General features: G+C 42.4%; 1 protein-coding gene across 1 annotated transcript in view; it reads right to left on the bottom strand.

Moving 5' to 3' along the window:
* ripor3 (RIPOR family member 3) overlaps positions 1–22,560 on the bottom strand; it is a 78,551-nt gene that overhangs the window by 3,987 nt on the left and 52,004 nt on the right. Inside the window, exons 6-24 of the mRNA XM_078283601.1 lie at positions 22,283–22,336; positions 21,167–21,316; positions 15,822–15,885; positions 15,417–15,460; positions 14,003–14,128; positions 13,469–13,614; positions 10,925–11,051; positions 10,508–10,668; positions 9,591–9,842; positions 8,700–8,758; positions 7,696–7,982; positions 6,727–6,872; positions 6,452–6,617; positions 5,371–5,500; positions 4,785–4,949; positions 3,903–4,067; positions 961–1,163; positions 331–414; positions 100–190 (exon numbers count right to left, since the gene is read on the bottom strand). Coding sequence (XP_078139727.1) covers positions 100–190; positions 331–414; positions 961–1,163; positions 3,903–4,067; positions 4,785–4,949; positions 5,371–5,500; positions 6,452–6,617; positions 6,727–6,872; positions 7,696–7,982; positions 8,700–8,758; positions 9,591–9,842; positions 10,508–10,668; positions 10,925–11,051; positions 13,469–13,614; positions 14,003–14,128; positions 15,417–15,460; positions 15,822–15,885; positions 21,167–21,316; positions 22,283–22,336 — 2,620 coding nt within the window. The remainder of the gene's footprint in view (positions 1–99; positions 191–330; positions 415–960; positions 1,164–3,902; positions 4,068–4,784; positions 4,950–5,370; positions 5,501–6,451; positions 6,618–6,726; positions 6,873–7,695; positions 7,983–8,699; positions 8,759–9,590; positions 9,843–10,507; positions 10,669–10,924; positions 11,052–13,468; positions 13,615–14,002; positions 14,129–15,416; positions 15,461–15,821; positions 15,886–21,166; positions 21,317–22,282; positions 22,337–22,560) is intronic.

Raw genomic sequence — 22,560 nt, 5'->3', positions numbered from 1 at the left:
AGAGAGAGGGGGGAAAGGGGCGTGAGTGAGTGAATGAGTGAATAAAATAAAGTGTGAATGAATGAACAAATGAATGAATGAATGAATGAATGTTTGTACCAAAGGAGAGCACAGTCTCTCTGGCAGCGCTGCGAAGATCCTCGTCCGCTGACCGCCACAACTCTGCGATCTGGTCCACGCTCTCTGTTGCCTGACACACACACACACACACACACACACCCACACACACACGCACACAGATGTTAGTCAGCCAACAATAACAGGCAGTTGATAATGTATCAGCCAAGGCAAAACAAAATTATCTGTGTGTGTGTTTGTTGTGTTGCTCACCCTAAGGCACTTCAGAGCCAGACAGGCAGCTTGTTGGATTTGTACATCAGTCTGTTTCAGACTCTCTGTATAATACACTATAGCCTGGAGAGGGAGAAAAGATGCTGTCATTTACAGGTAGAAATAAAATATATATGGGCAATAAGAAATGATAGTCAAATATATACAATGAATACATACAATGGAATATGAAAATACCACCTACACTGCCAGTCAGACGTTTGGACTTTTTAAAATTTTTACTATTTTCCACATTTTAGAGTAACAGTAAAGACATCAAAATTATGAAAGAACACAAATGGAATTATGCAGTGACCAAAAAAGTGTTAAACAAATCAAAACTATCTTATATTTTAAATTCTTTAAAGTAGCCGCCTTTAGCCTTGATGGAAAGACAAAGGCTTTGGAAAGAAATTCATACATAGGCATCAACTTCACTATTTATATTTGTCTAAGAAACACATTTCAAGCATTTAAGCAGAAGCCTTTAGATCAAAATGGCTTTAAGGTAATGAAAAACATAGAACATTCAATCAGGTGTGTCCAAACTTTTGATTGGTAGTGTACATACACCTTCCTTTAATGCTGATGCACTCTGGGTATGACATCATGTATGACATCACGCAGTACCTTGCTCCTGAAGGCCTTGCAGCCTGCAGCTCTGCTGAGGCAGTTGGCTGCAGCCTTGCAGACTTTGTGGTTGGAGTCGATCTGCAGAGCAGCCAGAGTCTGCAGGGTGCAGCGCAGGGGGAGGAGCTCCACGATGCCCCGCCCCCTCAGCTTCTTTAAAGCCCGCCTCCTTTTGGGGCTCCTCAGGGCCGATACGATGTACACTGAAACACACCAATGCCAATAATAATGAAAAACCTAATTTGTTTAGCATGTGTCTGATATCTGAGCTCACTACAAGTAAAAAGGGGAATTTAAGCATATATAATAGTTAAATAAAAGAAATAAAGGAAGTACATCAATTAAAGAACATATGAATAAAAAAGGCTAATAAATTAGACACAAAAACATGTATAAAGAGCAGACTTGTGTTAAATATCTCAAACTCAAACATTAATGTCAGACAGATCTGGGTCAAATGTCATTCCTAGCATTTGTTTTAACAAAATAAGAAGGTCAAATAACATCAAATAAGAAGCGAGTGGGTCAGCAGCAAAGAATAGGAGAGCAATATATAGCAATAAAATAAATAGGAATATTGAAGCTTAAAGTTATAATGTCCTCTCCATGCTAATACACAATTCTATAAACACGTATATGGCCTAGAAAGAATTCTTGCTGTTGATTGACAGATGTTTACAGTTTACAGTTTTCTTACTTGGATTTACAGCATTGTGACAGTTCAGATAGCATCAGATATGTTTAACATCATATTAAATTTTATCTACATTCTGGCACTCCTTGTATTTTCTTATGTTGCAAACTCCACCCAGCTGCTGCTCACAGCAAATGCCAAGATTTATTTTCAGATTTTATTTGATCCAGATCTAATGGAGACCAGAGACAGCGTTGAGTTTGTAGTTCTACAGTTTTATGAACCATGCTGTGCAAACCGACAACAGTGTCATAGTTTTACAAATAGCAGCTATCAAAACACTGAGCATGAGGAAGGAGAGGAAGGGAGGGATGGAATAAGGAAGGACGGAAAAAGGGAGGGAGGAAAGGAAGGACGGAAGGCGGGAGGAGAGGTTATGAAGAAAAGAAGGAAGCATTAAGATACTGTACATGGGGAAGGAGAGGAAGGGAGGGATGGAGTAAGGAAGGAAGGAGGAAGGGAGGGAGGAAAGGACAGCACAGATACTGATCATGAGGGACAGGAGGAAGAGAAGGATGGAGAGAGGGAAAGAAGGAGAAAGGAAGAAAGGACAGTATTGAGAAAGGAAGGGAGAAAGTAAGGGAAGGAGGGATGGGAGGAAGGAGGGAGAGAAGGAAGGAGAGAGGGAAAGAAGGAGAAAGAAGAGAAAGGAAGAAAGGACAGTGTTGAGATACTGTTTCATGAGGGAGAGGAGGAACGATGGAAGGAAGGAAAGGAGAAAGGAAGGAAGGGCCCCATCGAGATACTGTACATGAGGAAAGAGACAAAGGGAGGGATGAAGGAAGAAAGGAAGGAAGAAAGGACTGCATTGAGATACTGTTCAAAAGTGAGAGGAAAGAGGAATGAAGGAAGGAAGAATGTGAGGAAGGAAGGACAGAAGGTACTGCATGGAGGTGGGGAGGAGGGGAGGGAAGGAGTAAGTAAGTAAAGAAGGAAGAAAGTAAGCAAGGATGGATGGAAGGAAGGAAGGAAGGAAGGAAGGAAGGAAGGGAGCGTTTGTGTGTGTGTGTGTGTGTGTGCGCGCGCATGTTCGGCCATATTTTAGCAATAAGTTGAACCATGTGGTTTGTTGAAACATAAAAAAGCCTTTAAGGAGAGCTATGGCCCCTACAGCTGGGGGCTGTGAGGAGAACATACACACACACACACACACAGACGTCCCCATTGACCTAAATTCGTGCCCTAGTCCTTCACAAGTCATTTTCTCTTAATTATAATATACATGTGAGGACCTTATGAACCCTTGGAAGTAGACATTGTCCACACACACACACACACACACATACACACATACACACACACACACACACACACTCAGTTTGGTGTGACCATTGGCGGTAATGTTGACAGACGTGGTCCAGATGCCTCAGTATGTTGGAATGTGTGGAACGTTCTCATGTTCTCTAGTAGAACTACAGCAGCATTCTGTCATTCCTCGAACACACAGCAGAAACCAGTGGGACACACACACAAACACACACACACACACACACACATCTCTAAATACACTTTGGGAACACCTGTCATGACTGGTGATCTGTGGCGCTCCCTTGTGCTCGATGTAAAGTCATTAAAATAGAAATAAACTTAAGATAGGTTTACATTAAAGTAAATATGTACAGTGTCGAGTCATTAAAATAAAAATTTCAAGAGGCAATAAGAAGATTTTTACTGCGCCATAGAACAAAATGACCATAATATATCTGCAGGGGTTGATAGGGTTATTGATCAATACCAAAGACTCAATGATTACTTCACCAGCTGCCGAGATTTCTGACTTTCAAAACTCACTTTCTGGCCCAAACTCTGTTTTGGAACAAAAACTCCACACCAACTGGGGTTTAAAGACACTATGAAGACTAAAAAGGCTCATTCTCAAGTAAATGACAACGCAGTATTATTATTCTATTATTCCAGTATTTTGCATGATATATCACCTCTTCACTAGATGTTTCTGTTGGATCTCTGCTCTAATTAGCTAGCTTACTCCTCTCTATTGTGAAAACGTGACTTTATTGTTTATGTCCATTACAGGCCACCGTAGCTCAAAGGAGAGACTTGTGTAGGAGTTCAATCAATGTTGTTACAATTCCTGTTTGTCGCCGATAGAGGTCGATAAAGATCATAGATTACTTAATGTCCCTTTAAGATAAATTAAAATAAAAATAAAATGAAGATTTTCACTAATTTGTTGGGATTATATCTTTATGTAACTTTAAGCGTCTGCGTTTTGAAGTGTTAGTTCTACCTTCTTTGGAGAGGTGTGAGATGTGCTCCCCCAGGTCCTGGATGCCCCAGCGCTTCAGGTACACCGACAGCTGGAAGAGGGTGACTCTGTCTGGGCTGCAGAGCGGCCGAGGGCTGGGCGCCATCCTGCAGCCCGCCTGGACCTGCTGCAGCAGCTGGGAAAACACTGCAGAGGAGAGAGGAGGAAGAGAGTGAAGACCCTGCTTGTGGTTGACTGTCAGGTTAGAGGTTCCTCAGTGTGCAGGAGCCAACATCTTCCATTACCTAAGCTTCTTAAAAGGAAAAATCCACCCTAAAACATGTGAGCGCTGTCAAAAAACAAGTTATTGGCGATGTACCTTGCATTTCTGGACCCATTTTATTGTTTGGTAATATATATATTTTTTTATTTCTGCGGATAAAACATCATGTTGAGATATTTTCAGCACAGCAACAATGGAGTTTGATATCAGAAAATGTTTCAGCGCTAAACATCAGGTTTTGGTGTCAGTCCCTCAGAATCAAAGAGCGAGGGCTTCTTTCTAGAGCCGCCATTTTGCACCAAGAGACGTTCAACAATCATACAGGGAGAAATCCATCGTAGAAGAGGAGAGAGACCAACTTCTCCACCCACAGGAGAGAGACCAGAATGCAATGCAGCAGAGAAACAGGTTGCATCTCTCACTCCAGTATTACTATCGCTGTCTTGATCTACACATAAAACCCACAGCTGAATGCAACAAGTTCACACCCGTTCTCTGGAGGTTATCGAAAGGCATTGTGGGAAATGTAGGAAATCACTGACTGAAGTAGAAGTAGACGAGGTTAGGCATCACAAAATAACTCCTGGAATGCACTGAACATCACAAATTGATGATATCTAATAGTTCAAGGGTTTCCGTACCTTTCTCTGATTGGCCGGGCTGCTTGGCCTTGACCTTGTGCGTGTAGCGTTTCCGTAGCGTCCTGGAGAAGCCGTCGGCGTGGCAACAGAACGGAGAGCTGCCGTCGTTCACACACTCCTCCCAGAACAGCAGCACATCCCTCGTTCTCTGGGTCTTGGGGAGGACTGAAGAAGAGGAGGAAGAGGAGGAAGAGGAGGAGGAGGAGGAGCATAAAAATCAGAGTCTGCTTTATTTGACCAAAAGTTCTCCTAATCACAGAGAAGAGCATTTTCAAGGGCATACACAAAAATAGAAAACTATCCTGTGTAATGGATGTAAAATGTAAGTACAATAATCAAGTAAAATTACCTTTACAAAATACTCAAAAAAGTACATGTACACAAAAAATCTATTCAATTATTAGTTACTTCCACATGCTTGTACTGCAGAAGATAGATAGATAGATAGATAGATAGATAGATAGATAGATAAATCGATAGATAGATAGATAGATAGATAGATAGATAGATATAGATAGATAGATAGATAGATAGATAGATAGATAGATAGATAGATAGATAGATAGATAGATATTATTCCACTGACTGTCGCTGGCAGAGATGTTGTCGTTCTTCTCCAGCAGCAGACAGCTGACTTTGTCCAGGACTTCAGCCTGGAGAGACATTTCCTCCAGCAGGTCCCTCCTGGAGAGACTGGAGTCTGCTGTACTTACACCCTGAGGAGAGATCACATACATGTATTACAGTATGACAGGCAGAGGGGCGGGGGGCGTTGGTGGGAGACGAGGGCCTGATAAGACAACGAGCGCACCTGAGTCCTATTAGCCTCCCTCTGTCTGTCTGCTGTGTGGTTTAGTCAGTGTGAAGGTTCAGACCAGAGAGAGAGAGAGTCTGACACAGGAAGCTTATTTATTGTTTTGTTTTTGTTGGCTGTGGCTCCAGAAAGACAGAAGGATACAATTCCACTGAGCAATTTTACACTGACTAGCTGTTTAAAAGACGTCTAAATGGTTATAGACATCTGAGGTAGAGGACGTATGAGGCTCCATAGGGTTTAAAAGTGAAAGTATAGCAGACGTATACATCTTAGATTATGTCTTCTGGGGTAAATGACAGATGCAAAGCATTATCTTGGATAATCAGTGTCAACAGCAAAAAGCTGCATGGAGACGCATTTTGTCAATTCCAATCTGGACAATATATAGCTATGTGGTACAAAATCAGATACTGAGGTATGCATGGAACATGAAACTTGTACTTATGCTATTCTGAAATCAGAATTTGTTAGTGTTGCTTTGGCAATAAGTAAATCTTATGTCATCCTAAGACAATTGTCAAAATTGTGGTGTCAATGGCAACAACAAGAGAAAACAATGGAAGTAAGCAAGTGAAACAGATGACTTGATTGGTATTGGGAAGACGGCTCAAAGAACTTAAAGGCACAAACCATAAGTGAAATCAGTTCAGTTCAGTTCATATTGGTATCAGATATAGATTCCATCCTAGAATAGATGTTAAAAGTCATCAAAAAAAAATCAGAATGTGTGTGAATGTGTGTGAAGCCCAAAACAGGCTGGAGTGCAATTTACTTCCAGCCTGGTGGAAAGGAATGGTCAATACAATATGAATACACAATTATATAAATATTGTGTATTTATAGAACGCACCTGTAGCAGTATGCTGCAGATATCCAGGTGAGTCTCCAGAGCCTGGTCAAGACCCCAGTTCCCAGAAGTCAGTGGGGCGATGACCAGCTCTTCCTCAGAAGCTGATTGGCTGTCCTGGGAGAGAAGGCCCAGACTCCTCAGAGTGCTCTGCTGGAAAGAACTGATCCTATTGGACAAAAATAAAGAACAGAGATGGGTTGTTTCCAATAAGACACCGTTGAGTTTTTATTGGATTATCTATCTATCTATCTATCTATCTATCTGTCTATACTCACCCACTGTCTTTTAGCCTCAGGCTGCCCAAACAGGAAGTGTCGTCGTCAGCGTTGAAGTCATGTGACAGGAAGTCGAAGCTGCCCAGGACTTCCTCCACGGCCAGAGTCTCCTCTGACGACGAGCTCTTCAATAGGGAGAGGTCGTTCTGGGGGAGTAACACACACACATAAATACATGCGCATTTGTGCACTCGCATACACACACACACACACACACACACACACATCTTGTGCAACAAACAAATGGATGGACTCTGGATAAAAGCTTCCACAAAATATGCTATTCTCAACCTGATCTCAAACAAACATGAAATGAACACGATTTGTCAACACCAAATTGCGGGTCGGTGGCATGTAAAGTGTTAAAATTCCATTTTCCCAGCATGAAACGGTTACATGAAGGAGACACGACTATAAATAGGCAGTAGAGTCACAGTGCAGCAGCTCAGTGGACAGTCAGGTGTTGTGGTCGGGTGCTGGATGGGTGGATGAGTTTGACTTCAATGTCGGAGACTGTAGTTCAATTCCCAGCTTGTACGAAGGAAATTTCTACTGTGAGTCAAATTTTAATTTTTAGCAAAAGTCTTTCTTATTGAACCATGACCAAAGCCTTTTTCTAACCTTAACCAAGTTGTTTTAGTTCCCTAAACGTAACCGTTAGCCAACATTTAGCTGAAAATGCCGTGTCCAATTCGTGTTATTGTCACAGAATCCAGTTTGTGGTGGAGGTAATTTGTGTCCACAGTACATAAATCTGTATTTCAGAGTTTGCGTTCATTTCACAACTTTTTATGAGATCATGTTGGCTATGCTAGCATTGTATAGCGTATTTTGGATAGCTGAGGGCTTTCAGTGTATTTTGAGAAGTTTTGTGTGTGTGTATGTCTGTGCCTGTGTGCTTACAGTCGTATATACAATATATTGTATGTGTATGTACAGTATATGTAGATAAATACATCACAGGTTTACCTTCAGTATGGTTGCCAGGTGCAGTATCTGGGTGTCCAGGGTTCTCAGCTCTTTATCAGTGAAGTTCTGGTTCTGTAAGGTTTTCTCCAGCTCTGCTATCAGCACTCCCAGCCGGAGCGCCTGGGCCCTGCGCTGGGCCCCGCTCGCTCCCGGCCTGCCCGGGGTCGGGGGTGAGGACGGGGCAACGGCTGGGGTCGGGGCAGGGGATGGGGTCGGGGCTGGGGCAGGAGACGGCTGACGGTCTGGGGAGTCCTGGAACAGATATATAGGAAAGACCAATTTAGATTAGAAAAGAGAAGAGAATAGAAAAGGAGGAAAGATGAGATGAAGAGACAAGATAAGGAGGCAAGACGAGCACAGACGAAGAGATGAAATGACGAGACAGGAAGAGAAGAGTAGGGACAAAAAGAGAAGAGACGAGACACAAAGAAACAAGACGAAAAGAGAAGAGACGAGAAGAGGAGAGAAAAAATTAAAAGATGAAGAGATGAGATGAGAAGAGAGACAGGAAGAGAAGAGACAAGACAAGAAGAGGCAGGAAGAGAAGACAAAAGGAGAAGAGAAGAGACAGGAAGAGAAGAAATGAAAAGATGAAGAGATGAGAAGAGGAAAGACGAGATGAAAAGACAAAAGAGAAGAAACGGGACAGGAAGAGAAGAGACACAGAAAACAGAGACAAGAGAGACATGAGACGAGAAAAGAAGAGGAGAGACGAGATGAAGAGACGAGAAGAGATGAAGAGATGAGAAGAGATGACGATGAAGACAGGAGGAGGAGAGTAGGGACAAAAAGCGAAGGAGACACAAGGAGAGGAGAGAAGAAATTATAAGATGAAGAGAGGAGATGAGAAGAGGAGAGACAGGAAGAGAAATCTGCTTTTATCGGCATTGCGATTTCAACGCATGTTTAATTCTACTTCTCCAAACCCATTCTACCTCCAGCGCTCCTTACCTGCCCGCTGTCTGTGTCCCGTCCTGGGGCGGGGCTGTGTCCAAGGCCGGGGCGCGGGTCAGAGTCTGGTTCTCCAACTGTGTTCTTTCTGAGGATATCTGGTGTGCTGGACCTGTGTCAGGGTCACAAACATCATCCTTATTTAAAAAAAAAAAAAAAAAAAAGCGAATTGGGGGGGGTGGCAGAGACCTCTCAATGTCGTTTTCTACTGGTCGGCGATAGATGTCAAGGGAAGTAATAGATTACTTAAGCCAGTTATGTACTCTAACGCAAAAGGCAATGCAAGGAGCGTTTCTCGCGTTCTTGCATAGCAAAATGTGTAACGCAAAGCTAACGTCTGCTGCAACGTCATGCGTTTCAGGATAGGGACGCTACTCGAAAAATACTGCTAAACGAACAACTACCAACGAAGAAGTAATTTCCTGTGCAAAACAAATGAAAATGGCGGTGGCTCAGTCAGAAGAGACACTGGCTGATCTGGCGCACATACCATCTTCTTTTTAACTTTTCTTTTGGCGGCAATGGAGAATGTATAAGTATATATTCCCCTACAGTTGCCATTTTGTTTTTGTCAAGATAATTTTTGGGGCCTTTGTTAGACAGTTCGAAATGGAGAGACACAGGAAAGATCAGGAAAGAGAGAGAGAGAGGAATGAGATACAACAAAGGTTCTGGAACAGATTTGAACCTAGAACGTCCATTTACGTGGTACGCGCCTTAGGATGCCCCTACAGTAGCCATTTTAAACACCCTGCTTATATGTGAATGCTCCAGATAATATCTTGCATGGAGTATGTACCGGGCCTTAATGCCCCTTTAATGTTTGTAAATACCCAATATATTTTCGCAAGCAACAAAGGTGGCACACTTTTTTGTAATTTGCACGTTGAAAAATAATCAACAGCAAAACAAATGAAGCATTGCTTGGTTGAGTTCATCCTCACCTCTGTAGAGCCAGCAGGGAGCTTGTCTTACTCTCCCCTGGTGTGGAGGGAGTATCAGACACACCTCCCCACCCCTCCTCCTCCTGCTCCTCCTCTTCCTCCTCCTCCTCTGTCCTCTTCCTCCTCTCCCTGTCCTCCTCTGAGACCTCCAGGGATCCTTCCTCCCCCAGGGAGAGCTGAGTCTGGCTTCCTCCCAGACTGGTGCCTTGACTGAGGGTGGGGCTGGAGGGGAAGCTGGGCGTCCGCATGAGGCTGCGGAGGTTAAAGTGTTGGTTGGGTTTTAATACAAAACATACGCTCACAATGAAAAATAAAACATAGGGACTGTATGTATAGATATAGTCATTTTTCATAATTATACAATTAGGGAAAGGAACATTTTTACTTGGTATCTATGGATACATTTGGGGAGATCACACATTTGTGTCAGTGTAAGTGGCATCTTTTAAATAATTTCTTAAAATGTACTTTTAGTGAAAAGCTTACCTTTAATCCCGCTCTTGCTACTGACTGAAAAGAAATGCAATCTATCCATACTAAGTTATCTAGGTTAGCTAGTTAGCTAGCTGACCTTCCAAGTTCAAACTAGCCATGCAAGTCTATAGCTGTCTAGGTAAGCTAGTTAGCTAGCTGCTGACCTTCCAACATCATGAGTGCCATGGACATGAATGAATGAAAAGAAGAAATCATTGCCATTCATATTTTTTATTTATATTTTGACCAGAGCTCCTTCTTTGCCATTCAAGTTTGCTAGTTAGCTAACGTGCACTCTGAAAAACTGATTCTTTGGCTCCGCCCATTGAAGCTTAAATTAGATGATTTCTGCCTCCAAGAAACATTTGTATTGGTATTCTTGATAATCACCTCAATACTCCCTTTCTAATTCACTATACCAGCTGCCAACCCACAGTACTGACCTCGGGGTGGTGGGGCTTCGAGGGCTGTGGTTGGGCAAGATGGCGGTGTGGGAGGGGTCAGACAGGTAGCTGAGCAGAGACACGCCTCCTCTGCTGGGACGAGCTCTGGACACCAGGGATGGCATCGAACCCTCTGGATCCTGCAGCTGGCGCACCATGGACTGCAGAGCAGGGAGGAGGGAGACCCAGGTGTCATTGTAAATACAAAATTAATCAGGTTAAAGGGGCATTACGTAATCTATCACCTCTATCAGCGACTAGTAACTGTAACAACATTGACAGGTCTGTAGCCTACTGGGAGCTGTCCAGCTGTCCAGGAGTCTTTTCTAACATGCTGGTGTGTGTGTGTGTGTGTGTGTGTGTGTGTGTGTGTGTGTGTGTGTGTGTGTATGTGTGTGTAAGCCTGTCTATACTCACTATAAAGTATTTCTCAGTGAAGGAGGGGGTGCTGGGTGCCGTCCAGCTGTAGACCGAACTCTTTCTGCTGGACACCGACTGCCTGCTGGGAGACACCGGGCGCATCTTCTCACTGCTGTCAAACGGACTGCAACACACACACACACACACAAACAACCATTAAAATACAATTACAACACATACGAATACACATTAAAACATACGGATGCATATACACAAACAGGCACACATATGGCAACACACACATGTAAATACTGCACAAACATACAACAGACACATACATGCACATAACACACCAACTACAGTATGCTGTGTGTGTGTGTGTGTGTGTGTGTGTGTGTGTGTGATTTTCCATCTCTCCCGGGAGAATCCTTGTAACGTCCTCCACCTGGCTTCTCTAAACCCTGAAATGTGATCTGTCATGGTGCAAGGGCACAGCAGAGTGTGTGTGTGTGTGTGTGTGTGTGTGTGTGTGTGATGTATGCTCTGTATTCAATCAGCTACTCAACGACAACTGGCTCAGGTTAGAGGTATGGGGGGTGGAAGGAAAAGGAGAGGGAGAGAGGCAGAGAATATAGAAAATAACAGATTCAACTGACTGAATATAACTGTAATAATACAACACATCATTTCTTGTTGTAAAGCCTTGTTGTAATGCTGTGACAAGGTGGTAATTTCACTGCCATGCCAGAAAACTGAATTAGGGCTACAACAACAATTTTAATTATCGAATAATCTATCGATGATTTTTTCAATTAATCGATTAATCATTTATTCTATAAAATGTCTAAAATAATGACAAATGACCATCACAAGTTACCAGAGCCCAAAGTGATTCTTAAAACTGACCAGCAGCCAAAACCCCCCCCAAAGTATCTATTTTATAATGATATGAAATGGAAAAAAGCAAATCCTAGCATTTGTGAAGCTGTAACTAGCAAATTTTTGGTATTTTTATTTGATAAATTATTAAAACAATTAATTTTCTGTAAATCGACTAATTGATTAATCGACTAATCGTTTCAGCTCTAATTAGAATATCAGGAAAAAGAGAATTAGAGAGAGAGTAGGTGAGACAAAAAAAGAGAGAAGAGAGAAATAAAACACAAATGTTTCTTCTCCCCCTCTTTCTCTTTCTGTCTCCGTCAATCCATCTTTCTTTCTCCCAACAGTATTTCATTCCCTCTCTCTCCCTCTCTCTCCCTCCTGCATCCTCCATTTCTCCTCTCAGTATGAAAGGAATGAGAAAGGTTACAGAGAGAAAATGTGTAATTATCTGGTGTTATTTGACCGGTGTGTGGACCAGCTGGGCATGTCGTTTATCTGAATCATCATATATCATGTTCCTGCTGTCACACACAGTCAGGCTACAGGACAGAGCGACTTTCTCATTTCCTATATTCTCTCATATTTTACAAATCTCATTTCCTTACACTGTTGTCTTTTTTTTTTAACACAACTATCCGCACCTATTCCCCCGTTGTATCACCCGATTATCCAATCATTGTACTTCCTGTACTTCGGTATATCACCAATTCCACCTTTCACCACTTTGTCTTTCGCACCACATCACCTTCCCATTCTCCTCCTCAACTCACATCAATTTCACCTCCCTTTTCTCCTCTTCGCATCACCATCACCTCCTCGTTCTCCTCCTTAAAGGGAAGGTTCAGCGATTTAATAAGCCTACCCTATTAATCACTAATCAAGCCCCGTCTTAGAAGTTTTTACAGTAGAGCTTGTGTTTCTGTGAAATCGGCAACCACCTCCTATTAGCATTTGCTAGTAATGCTAGCACAAGTCAATGGGGAATGAAACCATAACTCTTAAAATCACTTGCAAGCCATTTCATATGGTTTCATACCCCATTGACTTGCACTAGCATTGCTAACAAATGCTAACAGGAGGCTGGTGCTGATTTCTTAGAGACAAAAACTCTGATGTAAAAATGTTTTGAATGTTATAATAAATAGTGCCCATGGTTACTGATAAATAGGATAGGCCTCTAAAATCACTGAACCTTCCCTTTTAAGTCACATCAGCATCACCTCCTTCGTTCTGCTCCTCCTCATGTTACATCACTATCACCTCCTTGTTCCCCTCCCAAGTCACATCACTATCACCAATTCACCTCCCAAAATCACGTCAGCATCGTCTCCTTCGTTCTCCTCCTCTTCGAATTACATCACTAACTCTCCATTCCCCTCCCAAGTCACATCAGTATCACCTCCCGTCTCTCCTCCCCAAGTTCCTCAGTCTGATCCTCAAGTTCCTCAGTATCTCCTCCCGGTTCTCCTCCCAGTTCACATCACTATCACCTCTGCGTTCTCCTCCTCGAATCGCACACCAATGTCACTTCCCAATTCTCCTCCTAAAGTCACATCAGCATCAGCATCACCTCCTTCGTTCTCCTCCTCAAGTTAGATCACTATCACCTCCTTAAGTCTTGAGTCTCATGAAACGAAGAATTTCACATTTCAGTTCAGATTGGAGGTTCCCTGTTGTGTGACGTGTGTGTGTGTGTGTGTGTGTGTGTGTCCCTACTTCCAGGTGACTTCCAGCTGCAGTTTGAGAGTTCCCAGCTCGGTGATGTCCACCAGCATCAGCTGCGGCCTCGCCACGAAGAAGTCCGCGCTTGCACACGTTACCATGCCAACCAGCAGCCAACCCAAACCCTTCGCCTCCGTCACCTGAGAGAAGGGATTTGATTGGTTAGTTAGCTGCTGAATGCGTGGAACACACACATATACCAAAGACATAGGACACAAACAAACATATAAATACATAAATGTACACTTGTACGCCCATAATACCCATAATACCCTGCATCGAAGTTGGGAATTATGGGTATTCTGGCTTTTACTAACTGGCTCCATTGAAACCAATAAAAATGAAACTTTTGGTACAGAGTTTGTGTGTACATGCGTGTGTTGGTTTTTGTATGTATGTTTTGTGAGCATTGGCGTGTATGTGTATACATCTGTGTGTGTGTGTGTGTGTGTGTGTTTGTCAATATGTGTGTCAGTATGTGTGTGTCAGTGTGTGTGTGTGTGTGTGTGTGTCTGCATGTGTCCTAACCTTGATCTCGAAGTTGTGGTGTATGTGCGGGAGGAAGACCATCTCCTCTACGTCCCAGGACTGTCTGTCATCTGATTGGATCTTCCCTCTGATCCTCCAACGCTGACGGCCCAATCGCACCACCACCTGGATGCGTGACATCATCAAGACACGTGACATCATCAACCACTGGCCATAACTCAGTACCATAAGTTAGTAAATGAGTCAGTCAGTCAGCCGGGATAAGGTTACGGATGGTGGTTAGAGAGACTTTCAACCGAAGGACATAGGTTAGTGGTGTAAATACAAAAACATACTGTGTAATTAGTTAATGAATCTTGAAGTCCCTATGTGAAATGAACTCCCATTACTTTTACTTCCTGGAAAACAGAGTATCTTTAATGGTGACCTCATGCTGCACCAGTAGGCATAAATATAAATTCCAACCAATAAAAACATCACAGATTTTTAAACAGTCCCGCCCCTCCGCCCCTCCCATCAAATCAAACTGCCTTTCTCTCCCTGACTCATAATCCATTGGTTTAGACTTTTGAATGATCACTACCTGCGTTATGTCCCGCCCCAACATCCTGTTTCAACAGGAAATACATCAAATCAAGGAAGTAAAGATGCCATTTCATGGGGTCTTTAATTAAATGTGGTAAATTTTTGCGCAGGAGGCGACTGTTTGTACTAACTCAGTACTCACAGTATTATTGTCCATCTACGATACTTTTCCATAGGTTAATACCCAGGTTAATACGCTGGAATCAGGCCATTGTAAAGTATTACCAAATATTACACCCAAAGTTTATACTCAAACAACCTGTCTCTAATAAAAGCCTGGCCATTTTTTCACATTGATTCATCCAGGGAATGTTGTGCTCATTTTCAGTGGTTGAACTGGAGCTTCCCAGATCAACCACAGTCCTCTACTGTTGGCCACTGAGCAGCTGGAGGAGGTGGAGGTCAGTGTCTTGCTTGAGGGCATCTTGTGTGGTTTTTGTTTGTGTGTGTGTGTGTGTGTGTGTGTGTGTGGGTGACAGTCTCACAAAATTTTGTGAAATTAGCATAAAGTCTGAGACACAGATAACATGTTATGGATATGAATAATGTGAAAATTACATTAAAAATTACAGTGACAACAGCATGAATTGGACACGCAATTTTCACCTTTTCGCCACGGGAAAAGCTAACGGTAAAGTTTAGACAACTAAAACAGTTTGGTTAAGGTTTGGACCAGATTTGTATTGATCTGTATTTCTCTCTCTGTTCATACATCCAGCACATTATTTGCATTTTAAGACATCGCGCTCATTTCGCAAAATTTCACGAGACCGTGCTGGTGTGTGTGTGTGTAGTTGTGTATGTGTGTGTGCTAAAAAGATGAAATGCTGTAGCAAAGTGAAATATGTTTTCAAACAGAGTAGCTCACCTCATATTGGTCTCCGGGGCAGAGTCTGGCGAAACCGATCAGTCCTGCAAGTGAAAACACATGTTAGAGAGATGGAAGATAGCGAGTCACGATAACCTGCAAACTGCTATGGGACTGACACCAGGCTCAGAGGTGTGTGTGTGTGTGTGTGTATGTGTGTGAGTAACTGCGTGTGCAACAAGTACGCGTGTATATGAAATGTGTTGGGGATACATTGGGTGTAGTGTCTGTATGTGTGTGTGTATGTGTGTGTGTGTGTGTGTATGTACTGAACTATATGCTTATATGTTGTATGTTGTATTTTGTGTATGTTGATTAGCTACACAGCTGTACAACTGTCTGAGACTAGAGTACGCAGAGAGAAAGACAATCCCTGTGTGTGTGTGTGTGTGTGTGTGTGTATACCTTTCATTTTGATGTGTAGCTCTCCCAGTAGGATTTCTAACTCTCCTTCCATAACCGACATATCCTGAGGAGAGAGAAACAAATGGGTTACAGTGGAATTTTAAAACAGTAAATAAATCTTCAGAGGGAAACCTTAACAGTTTGATTTTTTTTCTGTCTTATTTTTCTTTACCAGGCACTTTTGTTGTGATACTCAGAGGGAGGAATTTGCCTCCCGCCCCCCCACAGGGAGGTCAGAGGTCAGGGTCAGTTACAGAGCAGCAGCCATGGAGCTGGAAGGTATTCGGTGTCTTGCTCATTGACACTTCAGCAGGATGGATAGTTTCGAAGATGGCGGGTTAACCCACCCGCTGTTTGGTTGAAGGACAATCTCTCTACTCATTCTAATACTCTAACCTTACTGTCTGTTTCTCCTGGTGGGGAAAAAGTTGTGTTGGCTTTTCAGTTAACAGCAAAACCAGTTTACTGACGGCACGTTACATTATTTCTGGGTAATGAAGTCCTTCAAACTCTTGAACACTCAAACCTCTCGCCGCCACTTGGGGAGCGCTAAAGTGCGAAGTTGCCTATAGTGCAGCTTTCATGGCTACCGTTGGCTCAAAAGCGTTCCTCACTAAAACCATTTTATACAGCTAGCAATAACCTACTGGGGAATGCTAACGCTGCTTTCGAGCCTAACCCATTTGAAAAAGTGACACCTTCTCATAAAATGATTGATAACACAACATTACAACAAATTATGGTACTTTTTAAACAATAGTAGGTAACTTACTGGTTGACAAGTCTGGTTGGCAAAATGAACACTTTTACAAACCAGATTCTCTGTATTTTAGACTCATTGAATGCTGAACTTAAAAGTTAATGATTCTTAATTAAGTAAATGAAAGTTAGCGATTGTTTTTCCAAAATGGATCAAATGTATTTTGGAAATGAATTCCTGATAAAGGCCTTGGGTCTGGTGAGGACAGACTGTAGATGAAGCAGCGGCCCATGTGTTGAGCAGACAGACAGCTCCTGTCGGGCTGATTTTGAAGGAGGTCATGGCTGTTAGTCACACACTGGAGACCAACTTCATGCCTGAGGCCTAAAGTGGCCAATTTACGATCCTTGAGCAGCTTGTGACGTCTGAGGTGCCATCTATGTTGTGTCTAAATAGGGCATTTTAAACACGGGCGGTAAATACACCCAAGAACAGCAGCGCCAAACTCATTCAAACTGAAAATACAGCTGGCAAACCTCTTTTAAAAGCAATTTTGTTGTCTATCTTCTCTGTTCATTTGCATTGTGGACATATCACTGCACCCCTGCCCAAGAAGGATTGGAAACTGATTTTCTGACCCGTTTATACCTGGAATTACAATCCCAACACAGACAGAAGAAGCATCTAGATTGAGTCTAGATGAGACACCAAACTAAATCATTAGTTCATGATCATTCTTGGGGTGTGTTTATTCCTGTGTTTCAATATTATTGTACATATGAGTCGATACATCTTCTGTCTTTCTGATTTATACAGTGACCCTTTGTATTTCAGCGCCCTTCATTTAGATAACAGAGAATTGTTGTTTTGACCCTGACGAATACTAACTATTGGTTGGAAACAACATCAGAGAGCCCTTGACTTCTGGTTTGCGAAATGTGTATCCATGCACTTGAAAAAGTATATGGATTTTGAGGAACCTTTAGGGTTTCTTCAGATTGCAACCATAGGGGAACCCCAGCAGGTTCCTTGAGGAACTCCCTCATAAAGTGTTCATGAACCCCGACAGTATCTCCACAAACCTCAATCATGTGGGGTTTCTTCAAGGAACCCTTTAAAGGCCCTGTGGTTAGAGTGTAGAGGTGTGTGTGTGTGTGTGTGTGTGTGTGTGTGTAGGTGTGTGTGTGTGTGGTCATAGAGACATATACAGAGGCCAGTGTTTCAACCAGAGGTCCTGACTTTTCTCTGAAAGGGTCAAAGGTCGTGAAGCTCATTTCATCTGAATGAACATGTGACAAAGCGTGTTTTATGTGCATGTGTCTTACGCATGTCTGTATGTGTGTGTGTGTGTGTGAGAGAGAGAGAAAAAGAAAAACAGAAAAAGAGAATGAATGACCATGTGAAAGACAGAGAAGGAAGTCGTTGTCTGCATGAGAGAGAGAGAAACAGAAAAAAAGCGAAAGAATGAAACAGAAAGGCAAAATCAAATAGTTGCTAAGTGAAAGACAGAGATATAGAGAGGGGGGGGGGGGGGGGGGGGGGGGGGGGGGGGGGGGGGGCGAATGACCATATGAAAGACATGATCTCACACCAAATTACGTGTTGATGGCACGTAAAGTATTAAAATTCCGTTTTCCCAGCACGAAACGGTTACATGAAGGAGACACGACTATAAACAAGAAGTAGTGTCACACTGAAGCAGCTCAGTGGACAGTCAGGGTGTTGTGGTCGGGTGGAGGATGGGCGGAAGAGTTTGATTTCATTGCTGGAGACCGGGGTTCAATTCCCAGTTTGTAAGAGGGAAATTTCTACTCTGAGTCAAATTCACATTTTTAGATAGTTTTCTTATTTAACCATGACCAAAGCCTTTCCCTCACCTTAACCAAGTTGTTTCAGTTGCCTAAACTTAAACGTTAGTCAACCTTTAGCTGAAAATGTTGTGTCCAATTCATGTTTTGGCCACGGAATCCAATTCGTATTGGAGGAACGTAATTTTCACATAATTCGTGTCCACAGCATGTAAATCTGCATTTCAGAGTTCGTGCTCATTTCACGACTTTTTATGAGATCATGTTGGAAAGACAGGGAAAAAAAGAGAATGGGGAGGGGAAGAGGGAAAAAAAGAGGAAAAGTAGATGTGAAAGACAGGTAGCCATTTGAGTATGTGCATGAGAGAGTTAGAGGAGGCAGGAGAAAAAGAGAATAAATGTTCTGCACCAGAGAGAGAGAGAGAGAGAGAGAGAGAGAGGTTATGAATGAATCTTCAGTCGTCTGGTAATGAGCCTTAGCCGGCGGCTGCTGTAAACAGGAAAATCACCCTGGGACCATCACTCACACGCCGCATTATTTCACTTGGCAGCGTTGTGCTCATCAGGAGCGTTCGTCTGTGGAGAGACGATGGATCAGCGGCGGCCACAGTCGGCCTCGACCGTGTTTCAATTACACCGCCCCTCCTACCAATTCTCCCTCTGATGATCCACATTTCGGAATCTAATGTTCTTCAACTTTTTTCTGTGGTGGCAAAATTGTTCAGTTTTGCAGCATTAAAGGAATAGCAGAGCATTATAAAGCATTTACACAGCAGCATCTCCTCTGTTTATTTCCTCTGGATGAATGGCTTCATTCAGCTTCCATCAGGCCGCCTGTCCAGGGAATCAACCGCTTTCTCTGTGATCATCTGCATCTTTAAATTCAGTGTCATCAAGTTTTGTTTCCCGCATTTTCTTCTGCCAAAATGCTTGGTTTTGCAACAATTTGCAGACCAATTTATACCATATCTCCATTATGGATGAATGGCTCCTTTCAGCTTCTATCAGGCAGTCTGTACAGGATTTCCAAGATTTCCTGATAATTCACCTTAAAGAATCTGGAGTTTCAAGTTTCTGTGTAATGAGTAAAATTTTTTGCAGCAATTATTTTTGAGCAGTTTTTAATGAGAGTTTCAATGGTGCAGAAAGTTTCCCCTCCCACCCACCCCATAATACTAAACCAACACAATTTTATTTAATTAAGAAGCAGGCATGTTCAAACTGAAAATAATTCTGCTGCAAGTTACCAGGAAAAATGTGTGATAAATAAAATACAAATTTCTGACAAATTGTAGCAATTTGTCAGAAACATTTCAGACTGATTTACAGCATTCACTGTGTCTTTCTTTTGTTAAGAGAACAAGGAGTTAGTAGTGATGGCAAAATGTATGGTAATTCTGAATTTGATTTGACTGTTTCTTGTACTAGAATTGTACTAAAACCCATTCAGATGGTTAGAGTGAAAGCAAAATGACCCTAAACTGTGGTTGAGGGTCCTGGAGTCGTTTGGAGCGGGAACAGAGACATGATGTTGAACTGTTGGTCAAACATCATACACTACATGATGTCATGTGTGACCGTGTTTAGTTGTGTTTCAGTCCTGCGTAACCTCTGCTGCACACATGGTCAGGTCATGGCAGAGCAACGATTAGTGCAACCTGCTCAGATTTTACACATGGAAAACATGTTGAAAAAATCATAATTGCATTAGAAATGCGTTGCAATTCAAATAGAATGTGCTCTTTGCTTGATGCACTTGAACACAGACAATGTCCACATCCACATTTTTTGGATGTTATATTTCCAATATTATGTTTTCCAAATTGTACATATTTAAGAGTCCATTTCACTAAGATCTGGCTCAAATGCAATATTAATTTAAAAATGTCTGATATCAGTTTCAAATACATTCTCCAACACGAGCAGCATGGAAAATCTGTATTTCCATGGTTGGTGTAAATTTTTCAGCATCGACTGCCTGTTTCCTCGTGTTTTTAGCTCTCCATGTTACACACACATGACTACAGGGAGCAACAACGTCGTCATGTCTGACTGGTGTCAAATTAAAATATATTTGCATTGCACCTTAATGCGTTTTAGGGTGGGGAAAGTAACTTTTTCACCTCCTGAACACAGGAGCCGGTCAAAACAGTGGCAGGTTTTATCCCTGCAACAGCCAACGCATCCATCAACAGCCATGTGAACATCGCCAGAAACAGACTGAACCCCAGATATTGTAAGTTGCTCTGGATAAGAGTGTCAGCTAAATCTCTAAAATGTAAATATCTGTTTGGCTACAGTATTCTACTGCTGAAAGAAATGGATACGATAATTAGCACCACATGCTGTATTGAAAAGTAATGTAAGATACGCAGTATGTTATCCCAAACTACACTGGTAAATGTTGGAAAACTGATAGGAGGCTTTTAATGTTAAAGGTGCTACATGTAGCATTTTAAATCATTACCACATTAATTTTGAGATATTAGTATAATCACTGTAAACAAACCAGACCATCAGTGGTCAGCCTGTCAGCCTCCATCAGCCTCCATCAGCCTCTACTCTGCATCCTCCATTGTTTCTCCACCTGGTGGATTTGGAGGGAAATCTGCTGGATCGCTTTACGGCACAAAACAGGAAGAGGTTCTGTTCTTCCAGAGCAAACGGAGCTAAAGCTTTCAGAGTTTCTGGCAGCAGATGGTGGAAGGAGGGAAAGGCTTTCAGTATGTTGATCCTCTTCAGTAAAGCAGAAAAACCTTTGACTGAAGACACAAAGATTGTGTTTGCAACAGGGACACACACACACACACACACACACACACACACACAAGCCCTACCTGCAGGCTGTGTCTGTGGTTGCGGTTGAGCTCCAGCAGACTGTCTCTGGAGGCACGGGTGGAGGGGGAGAGGGAGAAGGCTCTCTTCATGTTGACCGCTCCCTGACACAACCTCCACTGGATACAGTAAGTCTCATACAGCTCCTCTACCTGGAGAAACACCAGACAGCAACAACCAGAGACAGATAGAGACGTAGAGGGTTAGTATGACCTGCATTCAGACTGTGAGCAACACGATCCACAAGTCACTAGAAGTCAATTTATTTCCTACAGAGCTGAGCGACCAGGGAAACTCGGCTGATGTGTGGACGCTCAACAACCTTGTCAGATGAGAAAAGTTGGCCGAGACTGAACTTTTCACAGTCATCGACCGTCAACAGCTGATCAGATTTCTGCACTTCCTTGTTTCCCTATTGATGGCAAGTGCAAAATGGACGAGAAGTTGATTACAGCCATTCAAAGCCTCCCAGTTCTCTACAGCCTCAGCAAAAGCCTCAAAAACGATGCTTGGAGAACAGTTGCGTCCATCGTTGGGGTTGATGGTAAGATTTATTATTAATTTTATTTAGTTTTTTCAGTTTATTTTTGATTATCGCTATCTAATTAGCGTTTGCCAGCTAGCTATGTTATAAAAATACCAAAGCAGTGAAATAAATGCACGATTACGATACTCGCAACTCCTTTACTGTAATAATAAGAAAGAGTCTAGTGCCACAATCATAACACACAACATGAGACAGACACCTCTCAAGTCTGCACAAACACACACACACACACACACACACACACGCACACACACACACACACACACACACACACATATTTGTTTGTATTACTATACTTGTGAGGACCTTCATCAACTACATTCATCCCCTAAACTTTAACCCCTAACCTAATCATAACCCTCACCCGGACCTAAATCTAATCCTAACTCTAATGTTAACTTTAAACCCAAGTCTTAATCCTAAAATAGCCCCTTAAAGAAGTGAGGAACGGCTAATTTCCTCACTTTGGAAAATTTTCTCATCTTTCTATCTTTGTGGGGACATTTGGTCCTCATAAGTAAAGAGCACACACACACACACACACACACACACACACCATTGAGTTTTTTACCTTGCTGATTTGGAACTCTAATCTTCGTATGTACCTCTCCAGCGCTCTGATCTCCTGTGAAAACAGAAAAAGCTGATGGTTCTACTTGTTTGTTTTTTTTTGTTTTTTTTCATAACTTGTTTTGTATCTATTGTACCATTAGCCTTACATAACAGCCCTCAAAATCAGTTTTGGTTTGATTGCAACAAAAAAATGAGTATAAAAAACATGGATGCCCAGGAGGAAAAATGTGCATGGAGCTGCTGGAGGCATGAGAGCTGGTAAGGAAGGACAGATTA

This window comes from Centroberyx gerrardi, chromosome 5 (assembly GCF_048128805.1).
Source record: "Centroberyx gerrardi isolate f3 chromosome 5, fCenGer3.hap1.cur.20231027, whole genome shotgun sequence".
NCBI lineage: Eukaryota > Metazoa > Chordata > Actinopteri > Beryciformes > Berycidae > Centroberyx > Centroberyx gerrardi.
This window is presented reverse-complemented; position numbering and strand designations above follow the sequence as displayed.